Source organism: Orbicella faveolata, unplaced genomic scaffold (genome assembly GCF_042242905.1).
Source record: "Orbicella faveolata isolate gen_17 unplaced genomic scaffold, um_ofav_v1 contig_13, whole genome shotgun sequence".
NCBI lineage: Eukaryota > Metazoa > Cnidaria > Anthozoa > Scleractinia > Merulinidae > Orbicella > Orbicella faveolata.
The window spans coordinates 18216025-18238412 of NW_028301540.1; the positions used below are offsets into that span (position 1 = coordinate 18216025).

Consider the following 22388-nt stretch of genomic DNA (forward strand, 5'->3'; position numbering starts at 1 on the left):
AATGCTTTATTAAGGCGTTCGTGTGTCTTGATAGAGACAATTACAATAGTGTCTCGATGGAAAACAATAGTCATTTTAAAACCATTTGAAAAATTTCTGCGCACACTGGTCATGTGACCGATGGCATCAGTAAGACAAGGCTACATAGTGTGTATGTTCACAAAAATACCTATCAACATGCAATTCCTCGTTACCACTTGCTTCAGCCAAGAAAAGATACGCCCTTTGACCTAGTTTCCCACTTTTTCGCTCATGCAGGTAGCCTTGTTAATTTCAAGTGGCAGAAGTCACCTGGCCATTTCCAAACCTACAGCATAACCCTTTCAAATATGTGAAATGCTTTTTTAATTACTTAACACCTGTCCTCACAGGGAGATAAAACACATTTTTAGGCATAGTCACATAAATGATGAGGTCATCATGCCAAGTTTAGGAAAAATGTATACTTCAGGGTAAGTTTCATTCTCATATGATGTAGCATCCTCTCACACTTAAAACTGACAAAGTTATTTGATGTGCAAATTTTTCAGGTACAGAGGATGCTGGGAAGGTTCTTATTGTATTTAGAATATTGTTTCTAATTCTTGCGCAAAGGTTCTGAAGAAAATGATTCTAAAACCACAACTGCAACAGTTGACTCAAGGCATATGAGAAACAACTTCTTGCGACCAAACCTAGCAGCTTTCTTGTGCTTTTTGCAGCTTCAGGTTTATACATTTGCAACTTCTTCTGGTTTCTTACCGCTAGGATTCCTGTTTGCATGTTTTACAGCACAAGAGGTTGTTGCACCACTGTTAAGCTAATACTGTACATTATATACTGTTTATTGTACATTATTTTGGGCTGCACTATATATCACAAGTTTGGAAGATGTTGTATTTGTTGGGTGGTAAATGTGTTGAAGAAAAGCACCTTGTTAAAACGTCATTAACATTCACATACGGCATTCCTCATTACTAGTACAACAAGCCAATAATCCATCAAAATAATGCACATTACACTACAACTGATTGGCCCATGTAACTAAAGTTAGAATTTTTGTTTCCATTCTGCAACATGGTTTAGATGAAAATGAAACAACAAAATGAAAAAAATAAAAAGACAAACCTTTTCCATGGGAGGATAAGACTCTGCCATCATATTCATAGTGTTTATTTTTTTAGGAATATCTCTAAGGTCACTAACATGAAGTCCAACGCACACCGTCTAAAAAATGAGAAACAACAACAGTGGCCAAACATCCAATAACAATACAACCACATGAAAAACAATGAATGATTCAAACTATTAGCCAACAGGTTTTTAAAACACACCAAAGAGGGGACTTGTTGAATTCTCTTATTCATGGAATATATTTTAAAAATGTAGTAATAAGAGAACTTAGGAGAAGGTATGAGTACAGACAGTGGATGCTTTTTTATGACACACATGGCATGGCCTCCTAAAAAACTTACCTTTCTCATGAGTGCAGGTTATCTTTATTTGTGTATTACATACATCGTGATTATTTAATAATTGTACCATTAGGAATTGAAGCCTTTCTACAAGTTGATCCACTTTTATCACTCATACAGAAAAATGATGCAGTACTGTGCAAAAGTCGTGCAAATGAATTTTGTTGAAGTTCACCAAAATTCAACAAATCGCAGGTAAAATATACAATATTTCAAAATAAAAAATTGCGACAGAACATTTCTTAAAAGCATTCTAAGATTTAGAAAGCTAAAAAGCTGAATTAAAATTGACGACATTTTGACGTTACTGCAACGTCACTATCAAGTCAAAAATGTATAAAAACTAGGTTCTATAAATACTACATGTAAGACAAACAATAAGCGATGAAAAAAATCTACAAGTGAAACAAGCCCGACACCTTTTTCAACGTGTTGCTGAACACAAACATTCGGCAATCGGCAAGCGTTTTCATGAAGCGTATGGTAGGAGCGATCTTTTGAATGAGCCATTTCAAGATTCTGAGAAAGTGCCAATGCAAATTCAAACCTAACTTGAACGTCCAAATGGACTCCATACGTGCGAAACTCTTTGTTTAACTTGTGAATTATTTTCATCACTTATTGTTTGTCTTAGTATTTACAGAAGCTAGTGTTTATACATTTTTGACTTGATAATGACGTTACGGTAACGTCGAAACGTCGTCGATTTTAATTCAGCTTTTTAGCTTTTTAAATCTTAGAATGCTTTTAAGAAACTTTCTGTGGCAATTTTTTATTGTCAAATGTTTTTCTAAGTCACTTCTTTTCCGAGTATTTCAAAAGAAACAAAATTCCTGCAAACTTTAAACAAAAGTTTAAGTCAGTTGTGTGAATCAATAGCAAATTTCCAAGTTGCCAATGAACGTTCCAATGAAATATTTGTGATACTGCACAGATTCCGTAAAACATTTTTTAAAGAGTATGAGGGAGTCCGAAGAATCTCTTAACGAGAAGAGAATATATCAACAACAACAATCTTTATTTCGTGCCCAGAAAGATTTTATGCTTTAGTACCATACATGTACATCAAGGGCACTTAGGGGCACCTACAAAGAGCATTTCAGTCACACGAGGTCACACTTGGCTACAAGCCTTTCAATTCTCCGAGATCGTAATTAGTGCATGTTAAGGACAAAACAGAAAACCTTAAAAAGTGCAGAACAGTGTATCACATCCATTCTGAACAATGTGACAAAGAATATTTTGGTGAAACGTCTCGTTTATTAGGAACTAGAGTAAACGAACATCTTTCAAGGAATTCGTCAGCTGTTCATGAACATTGCCAGCTCACGGGACATTCAGTGGATTCCAGCGAAACAAAAGTTCTTGCCACAGAAAGCAAAACGTCCAAATGTCACATAAGGGAGGCAATTGGGATCTGGTTACAAAAGTCCTCTTTGAATAGAGACAGTGCCTTAAAATTAGGTAACATCTATGACATCATTTCAACCTCCTAGCCTCTAGACCCTAAAAAAATATGATACAACTGTGGTTAACATTCACATTTTTCTTGTGGCTGATGAAGTTCGGCTGAGTCAGACAAAAAATTCCACTTAAAAAGAAAATTGTGCTCTGAGCAGAGGAATTATTTATATTTTTATTATTGTATTGTAAGTAGAGTATAGTATTGTTCGTAGCACAAGTAACCCACATTGTAAGTAAGAAATGTAAGTAATGTATTGTAAGTAGAGTATTGTTAGTGGTGCTAGTAATCTTATTGAAAGTAGTGTATTTAATTGTTTGTTTGGCAGTTAAAAGAAACAATAGGAAAAACGATGTTGATTATTTTCAATTCTTGTGATCTTTTTGGCCATTATTTGTGGAATACAAAAACAAAATTCGTGCACATCACTTTTGCACAGTACTGTAATATGACAAACTTGACGATGCAACTGTCTTTCTTTCAGTGTTTGACCCTTGTAAACCCTTATGGGAGACAATTGACTATCTGAATTAGTGAAACCATTCTTTAGCATCGTTCAGCTTGCTTTGCAAGTTGCACGGTTTTGTCTTTGTATCAATAAAACATGTCTCTGACATACATTCTGAGAATCCACTTAACACAGACCCCAGATCATACAGACACTTTGATGTGCATCTAAACTGGGTTCCACTACACATGCCTTTTTTTAAATTTACATAGTAGGGTAATTGGGCATAGTGATTTAGTTGAACTGTTAATATCATATGTATGTTCTTTGGTGATAATAAAATCGACTTTTAAATACTGTTATTACCTTTAAATGTTCTCGGCAAACATCAATGGGTAAAAATTCAATATCTTCAATCTAAAAGGTACAATTATGGTGGCAGCAGTATAAACCATATAATATTTTATTCTATATAATATTTTAATCACATTACAGCGTAGTTACAGTAACCTGGCTCTATTAAATAATAATAATTAAAAAAATACATAATGACAATCAGTTTTCAGGACACTAAGGTTGAATTACAACATAAGTGTTGCAAACAATCATAGGCAGACAAAAACAGAAAATCACAAGCTTTGTCATCAGAACAGAACAGCAAAAGAAAGGAATAAATAAAATGTGGTTACAAACACGGAGGGAAACAGAAAAATACGTCTGCTATGAGCACTTGTGGGCTTAAGCTTAGTCTGATTCCATTCGGTTGGATTGTTTTTAAATGTCAGTATCTGGGAGTTGAATTGCTACAAGTGAGAAGGCAATCACTGGAAAGATAAAGGTGTGATAAAGGTGTGGTAATAGGTGAATTAGGTACCATAGATTTTTTATCAGTGGTATCAACATGGACAAGTCGTTACAAATTTTAAGTGGGAAATTTGTTGTAGAATACTATTTACTTACTTACTCTAACCTCTTATAAGAACTCTTTATTCAGCTCTTAGTCCCTATGGGACTTAAGACAACAACAATCTCTCTTCATTTAGCCCTATTTTATGCAGCATGTTGTGCCTTGTCCCATGCGAGTTTTAACTTTCTGAGCTCAGCACTGTTTACTCATGTCAAGTGAACTTGTACATGTAGTGTCAAGATGGTTTGCTGCAGTTATGACTAAGCCTGTTACATAACAACATCAACAGCTGAGTCCAACATGCACCTTGGTAATGGTGTTGAAGTGTATATTGAAGTTCTAATAAGTTCTTGCCATGACCGTAACAAAAATATTGACAGGCTGAATACTGATAATCAATTTGCATGCACAATAATCAATTTGCATGCATGATACACTTTGTATGCTTCCTATCATTGACTGTTGCAAAGTTACCAGTGCGCACTGCACGATGTATTTTGCATAATATTTCTATAGTAGACTAATAGTAATCAGTAGACTAGTAGAAATCAGTGATAAGAAAATGCATTTGAACAAAAGGGGCAGGGTACCTTTTATGGGTCCAAATCTGTGGTTTGGTAAGGTGAAATCGAATGTGTTATACTGAGTTGTCTCAGTAACTTAAGGCCTATAATCCGGAAAAAATATGAGGAAGTAGTGTAGTTAAACTGGTACCTCTTGTGGGTAAAACGAATTTGAGCTGGGCCCACAAAGGGGGATTGACATTAGTTTCTGGTACCTTTTAGGGATTTTGTTCAAATTTTCCATGACAACTGCTGTCAATTACATGCTTGAGTCCTCCCTTTTGGGGGCTGGGCAAAAGAATATGTGTTGAAATCTTTGTGAAATAGGGTAAGGGAGACAATGAATCATTATCAAACATTACAAACAAAACCTTCACTTCTTTCCAAGACAATTTATTAGTTTGAAACAAAATTGCTAGTCATGTCATAGTTTTTGCTTGATGCCACATGAAATAAAAAGGACATTGGAAAATCTCATTGTTAACACGTCCTCAAATAATAACCAACTGTGAAATGAGAGAAGTGAAACACGAGAACCATGTGACAGCACCCAGACAATGGTGAAAAGCAATACTCACATAAAGGCAGTTATATTGTAGTAATGATCGAAGCCACCTCACAACAACCATATTTTTAACAGAGATCAGCAGAAAGTACATCGCATCACATAATCGTGGGGCTGAATAAAAACTAACAACTGGAGAAAACAACAGGCAAGTTTATTCTACTCTTCTATTTCTGTTTATAAAAGGCTAAGTTACTAAAATTTTAAAAACCAAAACGTTTTCGACCGTACAGTCATCATCAGTGGTACATGATGGAAATTTACATACAACTTGGTTTTGTTCGATTAAGTTATTCTCGAGGGAAACAGTTTCACAATGACAGAATGTGCTTGCTCATTTAGGGTTGGTTTGCAATTAGCTGGCCTTCCATTATTTTCCTCTGAAAATGGTTTTCTCAATGCACGCAATGTTCCACGTGTATGCGTGGGTTGGGTGTTTTGCAAGGTGACAGGCCGGTTCGGAGTTGTTAGACTTGTTCTTGTGTTCTGCCTTTCATACTGCGAAGTTTCTGTTTGCTCCCCCAATGTAGGTTTCGCCACATGTGCACTCGGCATGATAGATGACATTTGATTTGTGCCGGTTTTTATCGCTGAGATTGAATAAACTTTTGATTTTCCTTGTTTGCCACAAGATGATAAACATAAATCGCCTGTCTGTCAGAGTATTCAAGTAGTAGGTGGTGGATTGAATAGATACTGGCAAATTTTGAGGCCTTTTGCACGCTTGCTGACTCCCAAAGCGTCCCCTGCGAGCTGGGCAAAAGGGCTAAAAATTTGCCAGGAGTATTTATTCAATCCACCACCTACTACTGTCACTCCCAACTCCACTTGGGAGATTTTTGTCGGTCACGTGACATGATCATTGGACTTTAGTCGCCATGTGTTCAAGTAAGCGAGTGTTTTGAATCGCAGGAGTTTGTCAAAAGTTGTTATTGTGCCGTTCACTTAGCTCGAAGCAAACAGTTCAGTAAGTTAACATTTCGCCTTTGCTATTCAAAGAAACATTTGGAACTTAATACCTTTTTGTAATTTTCAGAAAACCTCACTCTCATGTATACATTCATACACGTATGCCTTCGATGGAAGCGAAGAGTTTTATTCAAGTTGTTGTGACTTTGTTCCATTGACTGAGGCCGTTCGGTCAATGTGTGCCTTTTGAGCTTGAGCCCATTCTGAACTGTGAGTTTTTGACGTTTGTTTTGAGAAGAAATAAAGACAGGTACTACGGTACTAACAGTTTTCGAACTTAGCGCTTTGTTTTGTTGACCGAAACATTTGTGTAAACATGTCTACCCATTCATGTCCTGAGGCGGGAACAGGAGCTCGATTGAAAATGTATTAAAGAAGGAGAAATGGAGAAGAGGATTGTGCTGAAAGAGCCGAGCAGTTAAAGAATCAAAGGCTGGATTAATTGGAGCATCGAAGAAGCTGAGAGGTGAAATTTGGCCTTTGTTAACTGAAGATGAAAGGAATTTGCCATCGGTGGATTTGGCTGCAAAAACTTGCATCTTATGACGAGATATGGAGGAAATTTGTGAATGCTCACAGGTGTTTTATGGAAATAGTGGAATCAGAACCTGAAAAACGGAGAGCTCAGGTTATGCACGACGAGGAATTAGCGAGGAAAATGGAATTGGATGGCGCCGTAAAACGACTCCGCCGCTTGTCTGGTTCAGAGTCCATATTTAGCCTAACGTCTGTGAGGCAACTCGAGATCGAACCTGGAAGGAAGAGTGCTGGAATCATGAGTACTGCACTGAAATCTAGTCATGTTAGTGGTAGTGGTAGCATTGAGGCTTGAAGAGAGCAGATGGCTTTAGCTAAACTTAATGTGGAGCATTTGAAAAGAAAACAAGAACTTGAGCGCAAATTAACTGAACTTAATTATGCACGAGAATTAATGGAGGGTGTAATGGAAGCCGAGAGAGCCTATGTAAGCTTTAGTGTGCTTGATCAAGAAATCAGGGCTGGAAGGGTTAAGGGAACCAGTTCAATTGTCAAAAAGGAAAAAAACCACCAGCTTTGGAACTAATAGGCCATGAAGAAAATGTTGTAGAGCAGACAGATGTGAAATTGGAAATGAAGTCTCCAAAACAAGATACCAGTCCAGAGCCAGCTTCCTCTGAATCTATGTTGAAATTACCAATTGCAAAAGTGAGTGAGCAACCAGTAGCACCTTTATAAGAAAATATTATCACCTTATCTGAAATTGAAAGGGAACGTGAACTACCACCCCCAACCCAGAGCATTCAGCAAGAGGGAAGGTCAGACCAAGTGCAAATGCCAGCTAATTTGGATACTGGGAAAAAGATAGTTAAGACCTTGTGCCAAGTGATGAACACCCCCAAGATAGAATATATGCACTTTGATGGACACCCAATTAAATATGTATCATTCATGAGGAATTTTGAAACTTGTTTAAAAGATGATGCTGACAATTCTAGAAACCTGCAGTTTCTTATCCAACAATGCACGTGCAAGGCCAGAGATGCCACTGAAAGTTGTGTCAACTTGCCAGTTTATTTATGCTCACGAGTGTTTTATGGAGATAGTGGAGTCAGAACCTGAAAAAGGGAGAGCTCAGGTTATGTACGACAAGGAATTAGCGAGGAAAATGGAATTGGATGGCGTCGTAAAACGACTCTGCCGCTTGTCTGGTTCAGAGTCCATATTGCCAGTTTCAGAGGGTTACAAGTTTGCAAAGAAAACCCTTGAGAAAAACTTTGGTCTGCCTCATGTTATTGCAAAGGCTCATTTAAAGAAATTGGAACATTTACCACTATTAAAGGTCAGCACTGGGTCAACACTGCTAGAGTTTGCCAGGTATCTCGAGATAGCAGACAGGACCCTCAGGGGAATGGGACCCGAATTCGTCAGTGACCTCAACCACACCAACACCCTGATGGAGTTGAACAGGTAGCTACCCTACTTTACGAGAGGAACGTGGGCAGAATGTGCTGGCAGAATTATTGATTCTGAATGATGACCAAAGTTCAGGGATTTTTTGAAGTTTGTTAAGAGCAAAGAGCAAAGCTTGTGAATAATGAGTTTGGAGAAGATCTTGTCCTGAGTTCCTCAAGGGTGAAGAAAAGAGTTAACAAGAGAGGGGGAAGGTCTATACCAAAGACAACCTCATTCACAACCAAAGCTGAGCCTGGCCTGATTGGAAACCAGGATGGTATAAAGAAGCTTGCTCAGGACAGCATGGGCTATGGAAGTGTGAAAGGTTTAAGAAGCTATCCTATGGAGATAGAGAGAAATTGGCATTAAGCAAGAGGCTTTGTTTCAAGTGTCCTAATGGAGGACATTTCAAGGACCGTTGTCCCAAAGAAACCTTCAAGTGTCAGGTGCAAGGTTGTGTTGAAGACCATAATACTCTGTTACATCCCGACCCCAATGAGCAAGTGGAAAGAACAAGTGCCACAAACATTAGCCCCGATGGTTCCCCTTGCAACACAAGAGATGGTCATCAGCAGAATAGTACTCCTACAAGTCAATCACGTGGAGCCCAAAGAATAAGTCAAGAGCAACAGAGTGCTAGTGGAGCTTCTATGACTGCAGCCACTGGGGCCGGCAAGAGGCATGTTTGCTTGGGAGTCCTTCCTGTTAAAGTAAAGGCCAAGGGGGGAACACGAATTGTGGAAACCTATGGGCTGCTGGATAGTGGTAGCGAAGTGACCTTGTGCAAGGAGCAGCTTTTCAGTAAGTTTGGGACACAGGGCTCAAAATGCAGTTATGAACTACAAGGAGTAACAGGATCCAGGAAGGTCGAGGGCCATGTAGAAGATGTTGTTGTGATGTCAGTGGATGGCAAAGTGTCCGAAGAACTATTGAATGTCAGGGCTGTTGAGTAAATACCAGTGGCAGTTGCATTCCGCAAAAAGACATTTCAAACTGTTCCCATTTAAGAGACATTAACTTGCCACAATCAAGTGAGTCTGATGTTGGTCTGATAATTGGCCTTAAAGAGAAGCCTACCTAGTTTGTCCCATTGGAATGCAGATCCGGAGGAAATGGTGAACCAGTGGCAGTACGATATTCACTGGGTTGGACAGTCATGGGTCCATTTAATCAGTGTTAGGGATAGTGAACACTGTTCAGTTAACTTTGTTTGTCTTGGTAACAAGGAGTTTTATATTGATGAGCCAGTTGAAGAGTTCGAAGTGCAGCATTTGGATAGAGGAGACGGTGTTGAGAAGCAGAGTGATGAATGAGGCTGACGAATTAAGGACAAGTGAGGCAGTGGATGGAAAGTTGCCTTGTGAAGATTCGGTAACAAAATGACAAATAGAAGAGATCCTATAGGAGCAACTTGAGAAACTCTGGAAAACTGACTTTAGAGATTCTGTTGTGAGCTCGAGCACAAGCCCTTCAACTGAAGATAAGAAAGCACTAGAGAAGATGGAACGGTCACTGAAAATGGTCGATGGTCATTACCAGGTAGCACTGCCATGGCGTGGTGAGGCACGGTGGCCTCATGGTTAGTGTGCTCGTCTCGGGATTGAGCGGTCCAGGTTCGAGCCCTGGCCAGGGACATTGTGTTGTGTTCTTGGGCAAGACACTTTACTCTCACAGTGCCTCTCTCCACCCAGGTGTATAAATGGGTACCAGCAAACTTGTTTCTGGGGGAACCCTGCGATGGACTAGCATCCCATCCAGGGGGGAGTAGAAATACTCCTAGTCGTTTCATGCTACAGAAACCGGGATAAGCTCCGGCCTGATGGACCACTTGGCTCACATGCAGACTTTACCTTATTGCCATGGCACAGACCTGCCTTATTTGCCGAACAACTGGTCAATGGTTGAGCATTGAGCTGCACTGCTGAGGAAGCGCCTTCTTAGGGAGCAAGACTTATTTTCCAAGTACAACCATAAATGAGTACATCGAGCAGGGCCATGCAGTGAGGGTACCGACCAATGAGCTACGCCCAGTTGACCGCCCACTGTGGTACTTGCCCCACCACCCGGTGATGCATCCCTTAAAGCCTGAAAAAGTTCGGGTTGTTTTTGATTGTGCAGCTCAGTTTGCACAGACCTCTTTAAACCAGCAATTGCTGCAGAGTCCAGACTTGACCAATCGTATTGTAGGAGTGTTGAGCTGTTTTCGCCAAGAGACTGTTGGCCTTATAGTTGACACACAATCAATGTTTCATCAAGTCAGAGTAGAGCCAAGGGACTGTGATGCATTAAGATTTTTGTGGAGGCCAGGGGGAGATTTGTCAGTGGAGCTAGTTGGGTACCGAATGGTGGAGCACATATTTGGAGCGACGTTGTCACCAAGTGTGGTGAACTTCTGTTTGAAGAAAACAGCAATGACGGAGGAACAGCAGAATACAGAAATTGCCAATGTTATTGACAGGAACATGTATGTTGACGATCTCACGAAGTCAACTGAAACAGCAGCAGATGCCACCTCCTTGGCAGACAAAGTTAGTAAACAACTCAACAAGGGTGGTTTTCATCTAACAAAATGGTGCAGCAACGACAGAAAAGTTATAGCTGCTATACCAGAGTCAGAGACAGCTAAATTAGTGGTGAACTTGGAGCTGGAACAGCTACCAATGCAGAGTGCTCTTGGAATGAAGTGGAATATAGAAGATGACAAATTTGTGTGGGAAATCTCGGACAAACTTGAGTGCAATGTCTAAGAAACCAGCAACAAGACGGAGCATACTGTCTATCGTGTATTCCTTGTTTGATCCACTGGGCTTTACTACACCCTATATCATGAAGGCAAAGCTGATACTTCAGATGTTAAGCAGAAAGAAGATTGGATGGGATGAACCACTTGAAGAAAACCAGAATGTGCAGTGGACAAGATGGTTGGATGACCTTGGCAAGTTAAAAGAAGTAACAGTTGACCGCTGTTTCAAACCCAAAGGATTTGGACAGGTTCAAGAAACACAGTTTCTTGTTTTCAGATGCTTCGTGACAAGGCTATTCAGCTGCTGCGTACTTTCGTGTGAAGGATGTCGATGGAAGAGTGCATTGTTCATTCGTCATGGGCAAGGCCCGGTTGGCTCCAATCAGAGAAATTTCCATACCCAGACTTGAGCTGACTGCGGCAGTTATCTCTGTGAAACTCAGCCACGTGATCCGGGATTGGATCTGACTGTGAACAAGGTCATTTACTGGACAGATTTCATCTCAGTACTGAAGTGTATTAACAACGAAACCAAGAGATTTCATACCTTTGATTCAAATCGTTTGACAATCATACATGATGGATCTACACCCCAGCAATGGAGTTATGTAAACAGAGAAGACAACCCGGCACATGATGGATCTAAAGGACTAAAACTGGATGTCTTGATAAAGAATGATCGCTGGCTGACAGGTCCTAAGTTCTTATGGGGAGAGGAAGAATGCTGGCTGGCAATGGTCGAGATCCTGATCCTCAGAGATGAGGATCTGGAAGTTAGAAAGAAGAATCAAATCTATGTAGCATCAGCCAGTCGTGATGTTATGGAAAAGCTTATGATGTACTATTCTTCTTGGTGGAAACTCAAGGTAGCAGTTTCATGGTTGCTGCGCTATAAGCGGTACCTTAAGAACAAAATCCTACAGCGCAGAGAAAGCTCTTTAACCAAACAAAAGTTGCAGGAGAGAAGTAGTCACCTCACACTCGACAAGCTTCGTGAAGCAGAGCATGAAATTCTCCGCTATGTTCAAATGAGAGAATTCCCTGAAGTAATTGCCCTTCAGTCGGAAGATCAAAGGTTGGTGAAGAGGCTAATGAAGAAGATGCGAGCTTCAATAACCAAGTTGAACCCTCAAGTCCATGATGGATTGTTGCGAGTAGGAGGCTGTATTAGACAAGCCCCTTTGTCTTATGACTTGAAGCACCCAGTGATTTTGCCTTACAAGCATCATGTCACAGACCTGATAATCAAAGACCATCACCTGAAAGTGGGGCACATGGGCCAAGAGTCAGTTTTGTCATCATTGAGACACAAGTATTGGATCTTGAAAGGGACATATGCAGTGCGCCAAGAGCTGAACAAATGTTTTGATTGTCAGAAGAGAAAGGTGAAACCCACAGAGCAGTTCATGGCTGAACTTCCAAAGGATCGTGTGACCCCAAGTGAACCACCATTTACATATGTTGGAATTGATTGTTTTGGCCCTATAGGAGTGAAACAGGGACAGTCACCCTAAGAGGTATGGCTGCCTCTTCACATGTTTAATTGTGCGTGCAGTGCACATTGAAATTTTACACTCAGTGAGTGCTGATTCTATGATCAATGCCTTGAGAAGGTTCATCAGCATGTGGGGCTGTCCCAAAGAAATTCGAAGTGACAATGGGACAAATTTCACAGGAGTTGACAAGGAGTTGAGAGATGCTGTTCAACAGTGGAACCACCAAAGGATCAGCGATTTTTGTGCACAAAGGGAAATCAAGTGGACATTTAATCCTCCAGATGCAAGCCACATGGGAGGCATGTGGGAGAGGATGATTCAAACTGCCAAATGAGTGTTGAAGGCTTTATTGAAAGAGCACGTTGTAACAGATGAAGTCCTCTCTACTGTGATGGCAGAAATTGTTAACATCGTCAACAGTCGTCCCTTAACATGCAACAGCAACAGTGTCTCAGATGATGAGCCAATTTCTCCCAACCATTTGCTGCATTTGCGCCCAACACCCAGTTTGCCGCCAGGTGTGTTTGTCAAGGGAGATCTTCATTGCAAGCATGTGTGGAGACAAGCCCAATACTTAACTGGTGTGTTTTGGCAGAGATGGTCCAACAAGTACTTACCAACCCTTATGGAGAGACGGAAGTGGAGAAATGCCTCAGGAGAATATTAAGGCAGGAGATTTAGTTCTACTAGCAGACAAGAATTACCCACGTGGTGAGTGGCCAATTGCACATGTTGTGGAGGCCGTTGTTAGCAGTGATGGATTTGTGTGCTGTGTGAGTCAGGACTGTCTCCACAGTAGCAACTCATGTCAAAAGACAACGCCGCGGAGAGCTGAAAGCCAGTAGTGTCATACTTACACGGCCTATTACAACCTTATGTCCCCTAGACATGGATATATAAGAACTGTGGGAAAGTATCTCATGATGACTGATTCTTCTTAAGAACTATATTGTTAGGAGTCGGTAGCTGTTTAAGTGTTGTAAATGAATTTCGGTAAAAAATTCATTTAGGGGCTGGTGTCATTCCCGACTCCCCTTGGGAGATTTTTGTCGGTCACATGACGTGATCATTGGACTTTAGTCGCCATGTGTTCAAGTAAGTGAGTGTTTTGAATCGCAGGAGTTTGTCAAAAGTTGTTATTGTGCTGTTCACTTAGCTCGAAGCAAACAGTTCAGTAAGTTAACATCTCGCCTTTGCTATTCAAAGAAACATTTGGAACTTAATACCTTTTTGTAATTTTCAGAAAACCTCACTCTCACGTATACATGCATACACGTATGCCTTTGATGGAAGCGAAGAGATTTATTCAAGTTGTTGTGACTTTGTTCATTAACCGAGGCTGTGCGGTCAATGTGTGCCTTTTGAGCTTGAGCCCATTGTGAACTGCGAGTTTTTGACGTTTGTTTTGAGAAGAAATAAAGACAGGTACTACGGTACTGACAACTACTGTCACACGCCCTGTAAAAACCCCACTTGAACATTTGTGTTTACCTCTTATAACCAAAAGAATGTCTGAATCAGACAACCTTAGTGAACCTACGCACCAAGTTAAGCAACGTTTTTGGGACAAAGTGGGCGACAGATGTATTGCAATCAATGCTAAGTCATTAAAAAAATTGTCAAGTGCTTGGTATTTGCGTGATTACCTTTGTGAAGCCTGTGGGAAAACGTTCACGCAATGTCACAGTCTTCACAGACACAGAAAATACCATTGTAAAAGGTTAGAAACAAAAAATTCCAAAAGAAGAATGCTTTGGATGCAGCAAAATGGTAAGAAAAAAGACCCTTTATAGTCATACAAAAAAACAGGTGCCCAAAACCAAAGAATAGGGCAGTCTAAAACCATTTGATTATTTGCGAGCTACCTGTATAAATATGGGGCACAACAGAAATGGACCAATTGATCAAAGCCAAAAGAAGCCCAAAATTTGCACAGACAAAGGAAGAGGAGAAGCGCCGTGGAGGCGTTTTGGTGTGCCGAACGATGATAAAACATTGTTCTTGCCGGAAGATGTTGTTGATGCCATGAAACGAATCCGCATGAGGTTGTCAATATTCTTGACAAAAAATGAGCCTTGCATGACAATGTCTTGTCACAGTTTGGTTACAAGAGTGCTGTTTTTTTTGGTTTCCCATACGTGGGAAAGTAAATGCATATAAAACAATGGATGAATCACGTGAAATACAAGAGTAATTTTCTTTCCGATGGGTGGGAAACTGCTTCTTAGTGATTCTTTAAAACAATGGATAAATCACAAGAGTCATTTGCTTTCCCACAGGTGGGAAACTAATGTATTGAAACAAACAGATGGGAGTTTCCCAACTTTGAAAAGATAAAAAAAGCCTGCACGGCAGCGACGACCTCGCGCGTTATATCACACACATCTCTTTGCCACTCTGGTGTGAAATATTCGTTCATAAGAAAAGCAATCAAGTGAAAACTGACCATCATGTTTTTAGAATATGCAAATTAAATCCTGTGTTTTCAATTCGAACCGGCGGTTACTATTTTTTTCTGAAACTCTTTTTGTACCTGGCTTTGAATATCTTTTTTAATTTTTTCAACATTAGGCCGAGATGGCTGGCGAGTGAGTTTAGCCCTCAAGGCTTCTTTTAGCTCATTATACTGTGAAAATTCAGTCATAATAAGCTGGAACTCCGCTTCAGAGATCTTGTTATCAGCCAACACTTTGGAAAGAAGCCGGTCAACCGTTTCTTTGCGAAAGAAAAAAATAAACCAAGAAAAGAATCTGCAAAAATTCTACACTGACGATAAGTTCAGGCTTCTGATTGATCCGCACTCCATGGCCAGCCAAGCAATGCATGGCAGCGGCACGCTCCTGGTGAATACCACAGACGGCATCCAGCTAGAAATCGAGTGGAATGCCAAAGGCTCAGGCACCGTGAACTGACACATATTCGTGATCTCTGACTCTCAGTTATACATAATGGATAGACGGCTAGAATCTGTGCAGTATTAAATATGGATCCCGGCAATATTCCCTTCCACACACTCATCATGGGGCCTTCCAACTCAGGAAAGACGCAGTTCCTCGTAAATCAGCTCTGCGGTCATTTTTGCGGCAGATCTGATTACATCATGCTCATCTTCCCTACATTTGCTTCCAACAAGACCCTTTACTGCTTTGCTGAGAGAGACCCATGGCTGTTTGTTGTCATATGCTAGCATCTCCTCATAGAACTATGGTTAAAAGCGGTGAGCATGTTTTTTGAAGGCACCAACACTTTCATTGTCCTTAATGACTGTGTAGCCTCAAAAGATGTGAAAGGGTGGACTGCTGAGCTTGTCAAGCTTGGTTTTTTGGCTCGACACACAGGCATTGGCGTGTGGATGCTGGCCTAGCAGCTCTCCAGTATTGCAAAGCCTTTCTGAGAGAATGTGGCCAAGATCGTTTTGTTTTACACGCCGTCGGCCAAGACAACAAAAACCATCTTTGAAGAATACACAGGCGAGCTTGCCCAATATGACCTCAAGCAGCTGATTGCAAAGCTGAAAGAGCGCAAGTTCTTCCACCTTGTATTCTCTCTTCACTACCCTTTTGGCTGCTTCTTTCGAAGCCAGGATTAAATTGTTTTTGAATTGAAAGAAAAAAATTACAATATATCTGTTCTGCGAAGAAGAAAAAATGGCTGACGTTAATAATTTGTTGGAAGCTGAACCGGCAATGGAAGAGGTAATGCAGCTGCTGGAATCTGAGCCTTCAAGCGTGCCAGCTATTGTCATGATGCCAGGCCCTGATATTCCAGCCGTGAACAGCTTGCAATTCTTGTTTCCACAGGCAAATCAAAAAAAGCCATCAGTGTAAAGCTGACATACGAGCAGGTGAAGCGCTTGAGTGACACAGATGTTGAAAAGAACTACAAAAGGTACGAGACTTATGTGGGTGCCAAGACCACTAAAACCTTGATTGAAAGCTTTCTGTCATTAACCATGAAAGTGCTTGGCGTGGTTGTGCAGGTTAAAGACACTGACGCTCTGCAGGATGAGCTCACAAACGATTACATCATCACAAAAGAGCTGTCTGCTGCGGCAGATGGGCTTGCGCTGAGATATGGGCAGTGGCTCACGGTGGCCAATGCGGTGCTGATCACAGCAAAACATATTCATTTCAGTGCTGAGCAGCAAATTGCTTTGGTTGCTTCTTTCGAAGTCGCAGAGAATCCTCAGCAATTGCTGAATAATTATCCCATTAAATATTTTTGTTTACTAAAACCTTTGGCTGACTCTTTGAGTCAACAACCTGCAGAAACACAACCACAACCCGACTCTTTGAGTCAACAGGTGACTTCAAAAATTCCAACCACTAAACCAGCAAAAAACCCAAAATGAGTGGCTGGAGGCAAGGCCATCACTGAGAGAACAAGACTGGCTCGTGAAGCACAGAAAAAAGCTACGTCCAAAGTTGCTGTCATAATCGAAAATCACAAAGAAAAAGAAACTCCAGGGGCTGACACAAACACTGAGAGTGAAAGCACAAGAAATGTTCTCACCACCACTCAGTGGCTTAGTGTCAGCATTTTTGCTTCAATGATTGGGATCTACTACAAACGCGGAGAGATAAAAAGAGTTTTCAGTAACAGAGTCCCACAGACTCCCCTGCCATCACCGATTGTGGATGCAGCACTGCAGGCTGAGCCACATCAAAGAAAAGGCATCTGCCCTATGGATTGAAAAATGCACTAAAATTTTCACTCAGTCATGTATCTATTCTTTGAATCTGCTCAAAGAGCAAGGATGAAACTGAAAGTTGACGTTCAACAAGCTTTTATCAGTACTACTGCTATATTTGGAATAGGGCTGTTTTGGTTCAACTTCAACACAAAGGTTTTCAAAACAGGCCGCCATCTCATTTCTGCACTGTTTACTTGGCCAAAGGAAGAAGAGCATGCCTCTGACTCAGAAGAAGAAGAGCCCAAGTCTGACTCAGAGGAAGAGCACGTATGCGAGGCTTGCTGGGCAGACCACGACTAGAGTTTTATTCTAAAAATTAAAAAAACTCCTATTATATCTGTTCTTCGAAGAAACCATGTCTGACAACAAGCTCATGAAAACAATCACGGATGCCGCTACTCTTACCGACTTGGTAGCCGTCATTAGCTGGATTGTGAAAAAGATGGTGAAAGAGAACTTCACTGCTGACCCCAGCAGCAACGTCATGAACTATGAAAAGTTCACCGCTGTCATGGCTGGCAGCATCGTGCTGAAACAGTATCTTGAAGACCAGAAGATTCTTCCAACAAATTAAAAAAATTTGTCGGGCAGACCTTCTTTTTCTGCCACACAACAAGCGTCCGCATGGCCGCAAAGTTTAGAATACATGCTGACCATTGTTGATGTTGCCAGCCGTTACAAAAAAGCTGAGCCTCTGACCTCGAAAGACTCGCGTGAAGTTGCAAAGGCTTTTCAATTGATTTACAAGCGTGGCCCTTTGACCTGACCTCAGCTGCTGCAGGTTGACCCTGGGCATGAGTTCATGGGAGGCATGACCAAAGAAATGGAAAACCACAAAACATATATTCGTCGTGGGTGCACTGACATTTTCAGAGACAAAACTATTGTTGAACATTTGGGTATCAGTATGCCGTGGAAATGCAACTGCCTTCTGACCAGCGGCCGACTGCGTGGGTCAAAGGGCGTCCCAACGTTATTGCCGTTCTGAACAAAGAAGTCACTTGCCTGACTGGCAAAAAACCTGCTGATGCTGTCAAAGACAAGGCTATTTCAGCACAACCTTCCACTGCTTACTCAAGACCTGTTGGTGTGAATGAAAAAAAGCTCCCCTCTAACGTGAATGTTTGTTTTCTTTACCAGCCCAGTGAACTTGAAGGTGGGACTAAAAGAACAACAGATCCAATCTGGTCTTTGAAAGTCTACAAGCTTGAACGAGCTGTGACCAAACCAGACAAGCCTGTTCTTTACTATTTGCACGATGGCCCGAAATGGGCTTTGTCTGCTAGGAACTGTTGGTTGTCCCGCCAAATAGACAGCTGCCGCCTGCTCATGTCATGTGAAACTTGATCGGTTCGGTGTGAATCCCAGTTGGCAGCACCCAGCGTTTGTCATAATAAGTGCTCACAACTCGGGGCAAACGATGTCCTCAACCTGATCAGCAGAGATGGTGAGGTAGTTGCTGTCCGTGTCCATCTGAAGCACCTCGAAGTCGTGGCGATCGAAATACCGATCAAGAAAGTCATAATAGAACTCGAGCATTCTCTGCTTTGCCAGCTGATACACAGCAGTTCCAATCTGGAAAGGCTGATTGATCATGACAAGTGGCTTCCTGCTTTCCAGCTCATAGGTTTGCTCAAGCTCATCCAGATCGCTGAAGTGCGCACTTTGCAACACTCTGTCCACCACCTTCTCATCCTTTGTGTAGACCACACATGTTTGCCGCTCCAGCGCCTCCATGAGTTTCCTGTAACTGCTATTTCCCAGCAGTTTGAGCGAGCAGAGCTTTGCTCTTGTCTACATACTGGGTGCTGCAGCCACAGGGTTTTAGAAATTTCAATGTCTACTTCAACAAATCCAAACCAAGTTCCAGCTTTTAGGCGTTCTGTAAGCTTAGGTGCCGCGCCTATTGGATTTCAATAGTGCATGACCTCTTCCTTCTGGCAAGGCATGTCTCTCAACATTGTCAACAGATAGAGCGCATTGGCGTCATAGCCCGCCCACAACAACTTCTTTTAACATTGTATAAGCCTCTTTGCAAGGGCTATAAATTTAAGCGCCTCGCTCTATCGTCCCTCTCAGAAGATAATGCAAGCTCACCCCTGGGAGGCTGATCGCATCTTTCAAGATGGCGATACCTTTATCAGTGTAGAACGCCCTCATCTTTTCCAAGGCTTCTAACCCCGGCGCAACATTGAGATCGCTGTAGTAGTGCAGCCAGTCTGTGAATGTTTGCATTCCCTTTTCTTTGAAGATTTTCTTGTACTCTTGGAATTCTGAAAGACTGAGGACATATTCACCCTTTGAATGTGAATACCATGCTGGGTAATCTGGCAGCCCGGGATAATTCAACTTTTCCGCAGTATCAAACCACTCATAAGGAAGCCATGATTTCTGGACAAAATTGCCATATGCTTTCACCCACATTTTGTAGCTGGTGCCTTGGCCTAGATAGTTGATAATGTCAACAAAGCGGAAGCCATTTGTCTTTATCTTCTGGCATGAACTCTGCTTTGACCAAGGCCCAAATGTTTTTCCTGCACCTCTGCAACTCTTCCATGAACTTCCAGATCGGCTCTTTTGGGTTGGGATCATATGTGAGCGATGCTTTGACCTCGTTTTCTTCGTTTTGTCCCGGTACAATTCAAAATCATAGAAGATGGTGTGTGGGTAGGCTCTTGTTTCCTGTTTTGGCAGAACATCTTGGGTGTTTTGGTCTCCACACTCCCATTTCTTGATGATGCAATGGCCTGCTGCGTGGAGAGCTCTATTAATTGAGGGTTGCACACAACAGTAATAACTGAAAAACCAGTGGCCCTCATATATTTACGGGATAAAAAAATGACAAGTCAAAAATTTAAAATATAGAAACTGATTCTCAAATATGCAACAATTATATAAAAAAACTAAGATATGAGATACACTAAAATAAGGATGGATGTGCTTTCTCAGACCTGACTTGTGCGCTCAAGCCAGCGGATCAATGCCACAGAAGTTTGGGCTTTGTTATAGTGGTAGAAGGCTCTCTCATAAGCTGTCTGCCACACTTTGACACGCTTGTTTGGGCATTTGATCACTTTTCTTCCTTGTGCACATGTTTTAGCATGTTTTTGATGGTGACAAGTTTGTGTGAAGCGCGCTTGGCAATCAACGCACGCATAAAGTTTTGCCAGCTTCTCAATATCTTTGATGAGAAAGGCATGCCCATCATAAATTCCAATCATTGCCCCCAGCTTGTCTGAAGGATTCCTTCTGAGATGCCACAGAATTTCACCATTTTCCCGGTGCTCAGCCTCATAGACTCTGATACCAAGCCAATCTGATAGCTCTTTCCCCTGATTGAGATGCCTCTTGACCTTATCCAATTCATCAAGCAAAGTTCTTGAGATATTGTTTGGCATTCTTCTGAGTTTTAAGAAACTCTTTGCAAGCTCTCTTGCAGCTTGTGTGCTCCGATCAGGGCGTTCCCCCTGATGAACAGCCATGCAGCGTCAGAGACGAATTGTTATTAAAAGTATCCAGCGAAGCCATTTTTGACACACCCGCGTGCAAGGTTGCGTAGCCAGTCTGGCAATGGCCCTGTGCCTAACAGTGGCTGTCTGTCAAGCATCACTTTTATTTCAACGTTGAAGAACCTCACTAAAGTCCACTTCATGTTGGACCTCTCGATGTTGTGAAGAGTTGCCTGTTCAGTCTCTTGTTGATTCAACCACATTTCTGCCACAGCAAGGCTGTTTATCCAAGGAGAACCTCTTTTCTGTTTATAGAGAACCATACTCCTTCTGTTGTTGTTGTTCACAATTACATATGAGTACAAATACCTTAGATAAAAAGCTGTGTTTACCCTTTCTCTCAATTTACCTATAATAGGTGTAAGGTTTTGTCCCAATCTCCTACTAAAAATCAGTCTCATGAAATGCTGCCCCTCTTCCTTACTCTCAAGTGCATCATACAGCCTAAGGAGATCATTCTGGTAGTTAGTAATTGTTTGATTTCCATGAGGCTCTTCAAGAAGCACTTGCCTTCTTGTTTCTTGCTCCCTCCTTAGAGGCGCAATTGGTTTGCCTCCTTTACAAATTCTAAGCGGTTTCAGTAACCACTGTTTCACTTTTTCTGGAATTGGCTCATCCAAAATGTTTTGGACCACTTCCTGAAGCCACTGCCTTTTCATTCTTTTGGTTATAACGGGTAACCGCAAATGTTCAAAAGGGGTTTTTAGGGGGCGTATGACAGTAGTAGTGGTGGACTGAATAGATACTGGCAAATTTTCAGCCCCTTTTGCCCGGCTTGCCGGTGAGCATGCAAAAGGGGTGACAAATTTGCCAGTATCTATTTAATCCACCACCTACTACTATTGAGTTTGTTTATAAAACTCTTGTTGAGTTTAAGGTAACTTAATAAATACTTTCCTTCTCTCTTCAATTTATTTCTGTTTTTAGATTACATAATAGAGCATATGCAGCTCACAAATAAGAGTGTGCATTCCCTATGGCAATGGCCACCTTCTCTCAAAAACTCAAAATTACTAGTACCCAGTCTACCTGTCAGACTATTCATGCTCCCAAAGCTCTGTCATGAGATATCACGTCCTCAAACCCACAAGAATTTGTTACCTATATGGGATTATGTAATACATTACATAATCCCACAAAAATACATTATTTTTCTCAGTTACATAAAGTTAAGGTGTGTGTCTCAAAAGGCAATCAAAGGAGACCTATAGCCAAACTTGTGGATTACTTAATCTAGAGATGAAACATACTGGTGAACTTGCAATTACTGGTGTATTATTAAATGCTGTTAAAACAAGCCAGGTTTGTACCATGCAAGGTTGCACTTAACTCACAAAGTGTAGGCTTTTTTCGTTGGCTTTTTATGCACACATATTACAAAGACATACGTCCAGAATAGCTAGGGTGGCAAAATTGCAGCAGAACATGGAGTGGTAAAGGCTAAGGGTTCTTGGGTCACAGAGGACACTCCTACCCAGCAAATCATACAGTGCTCTCCCTCCCCCCTTCCCTCACACCCAGATCTTGATGTTGATCTGCCTGCTGGAAAAACTTGCATGTATTCAAGTCGGACGAGCTCACAAGCTCATTCAAGGCTCTAGGTAAGGTTTCTTATGAGACAACACTTCTTTTCTATTGTGGAACGGC

General features: G+C 41.4%; 1 protein-coding gene across 7 annotated transcripts in view; it reads right to left on the reverse strand.

The window, feature by feature from the left end:
- Window positions 1-22388, reverse strand: part of LOC110048315 (centrosomal protein of 70 kDa-like) — a 204090-nt gene that overhangs the window by 14808 nt on the left and 166894 nt on the right. For 6 of the 7 annotated variants that reach the window (XR_016206041.1, XM_089284928.1, XM_089284927.1 and 3 more), the window contains 2 exons: window positions 3731-3781; window positions 1108-1206 (listed from right to left, as the gene is read on the reverse strand). Coding sequence is in view for 6 of the 7 variants with exons in the window: in XM_089284928.1 (XP_089141054.1) it covers window positions 1108-1206; window positions 3731-3781 (150 nt within the window). In the remaining variant the exon portion in view is untranslated. The remainder of the gene's footprint in view (window positions 1-1107; window positions 1207-3730; window positions 3782-22388) is intronic. The other variant, XM_089284926.1, reaches the window with a different exon arrangement.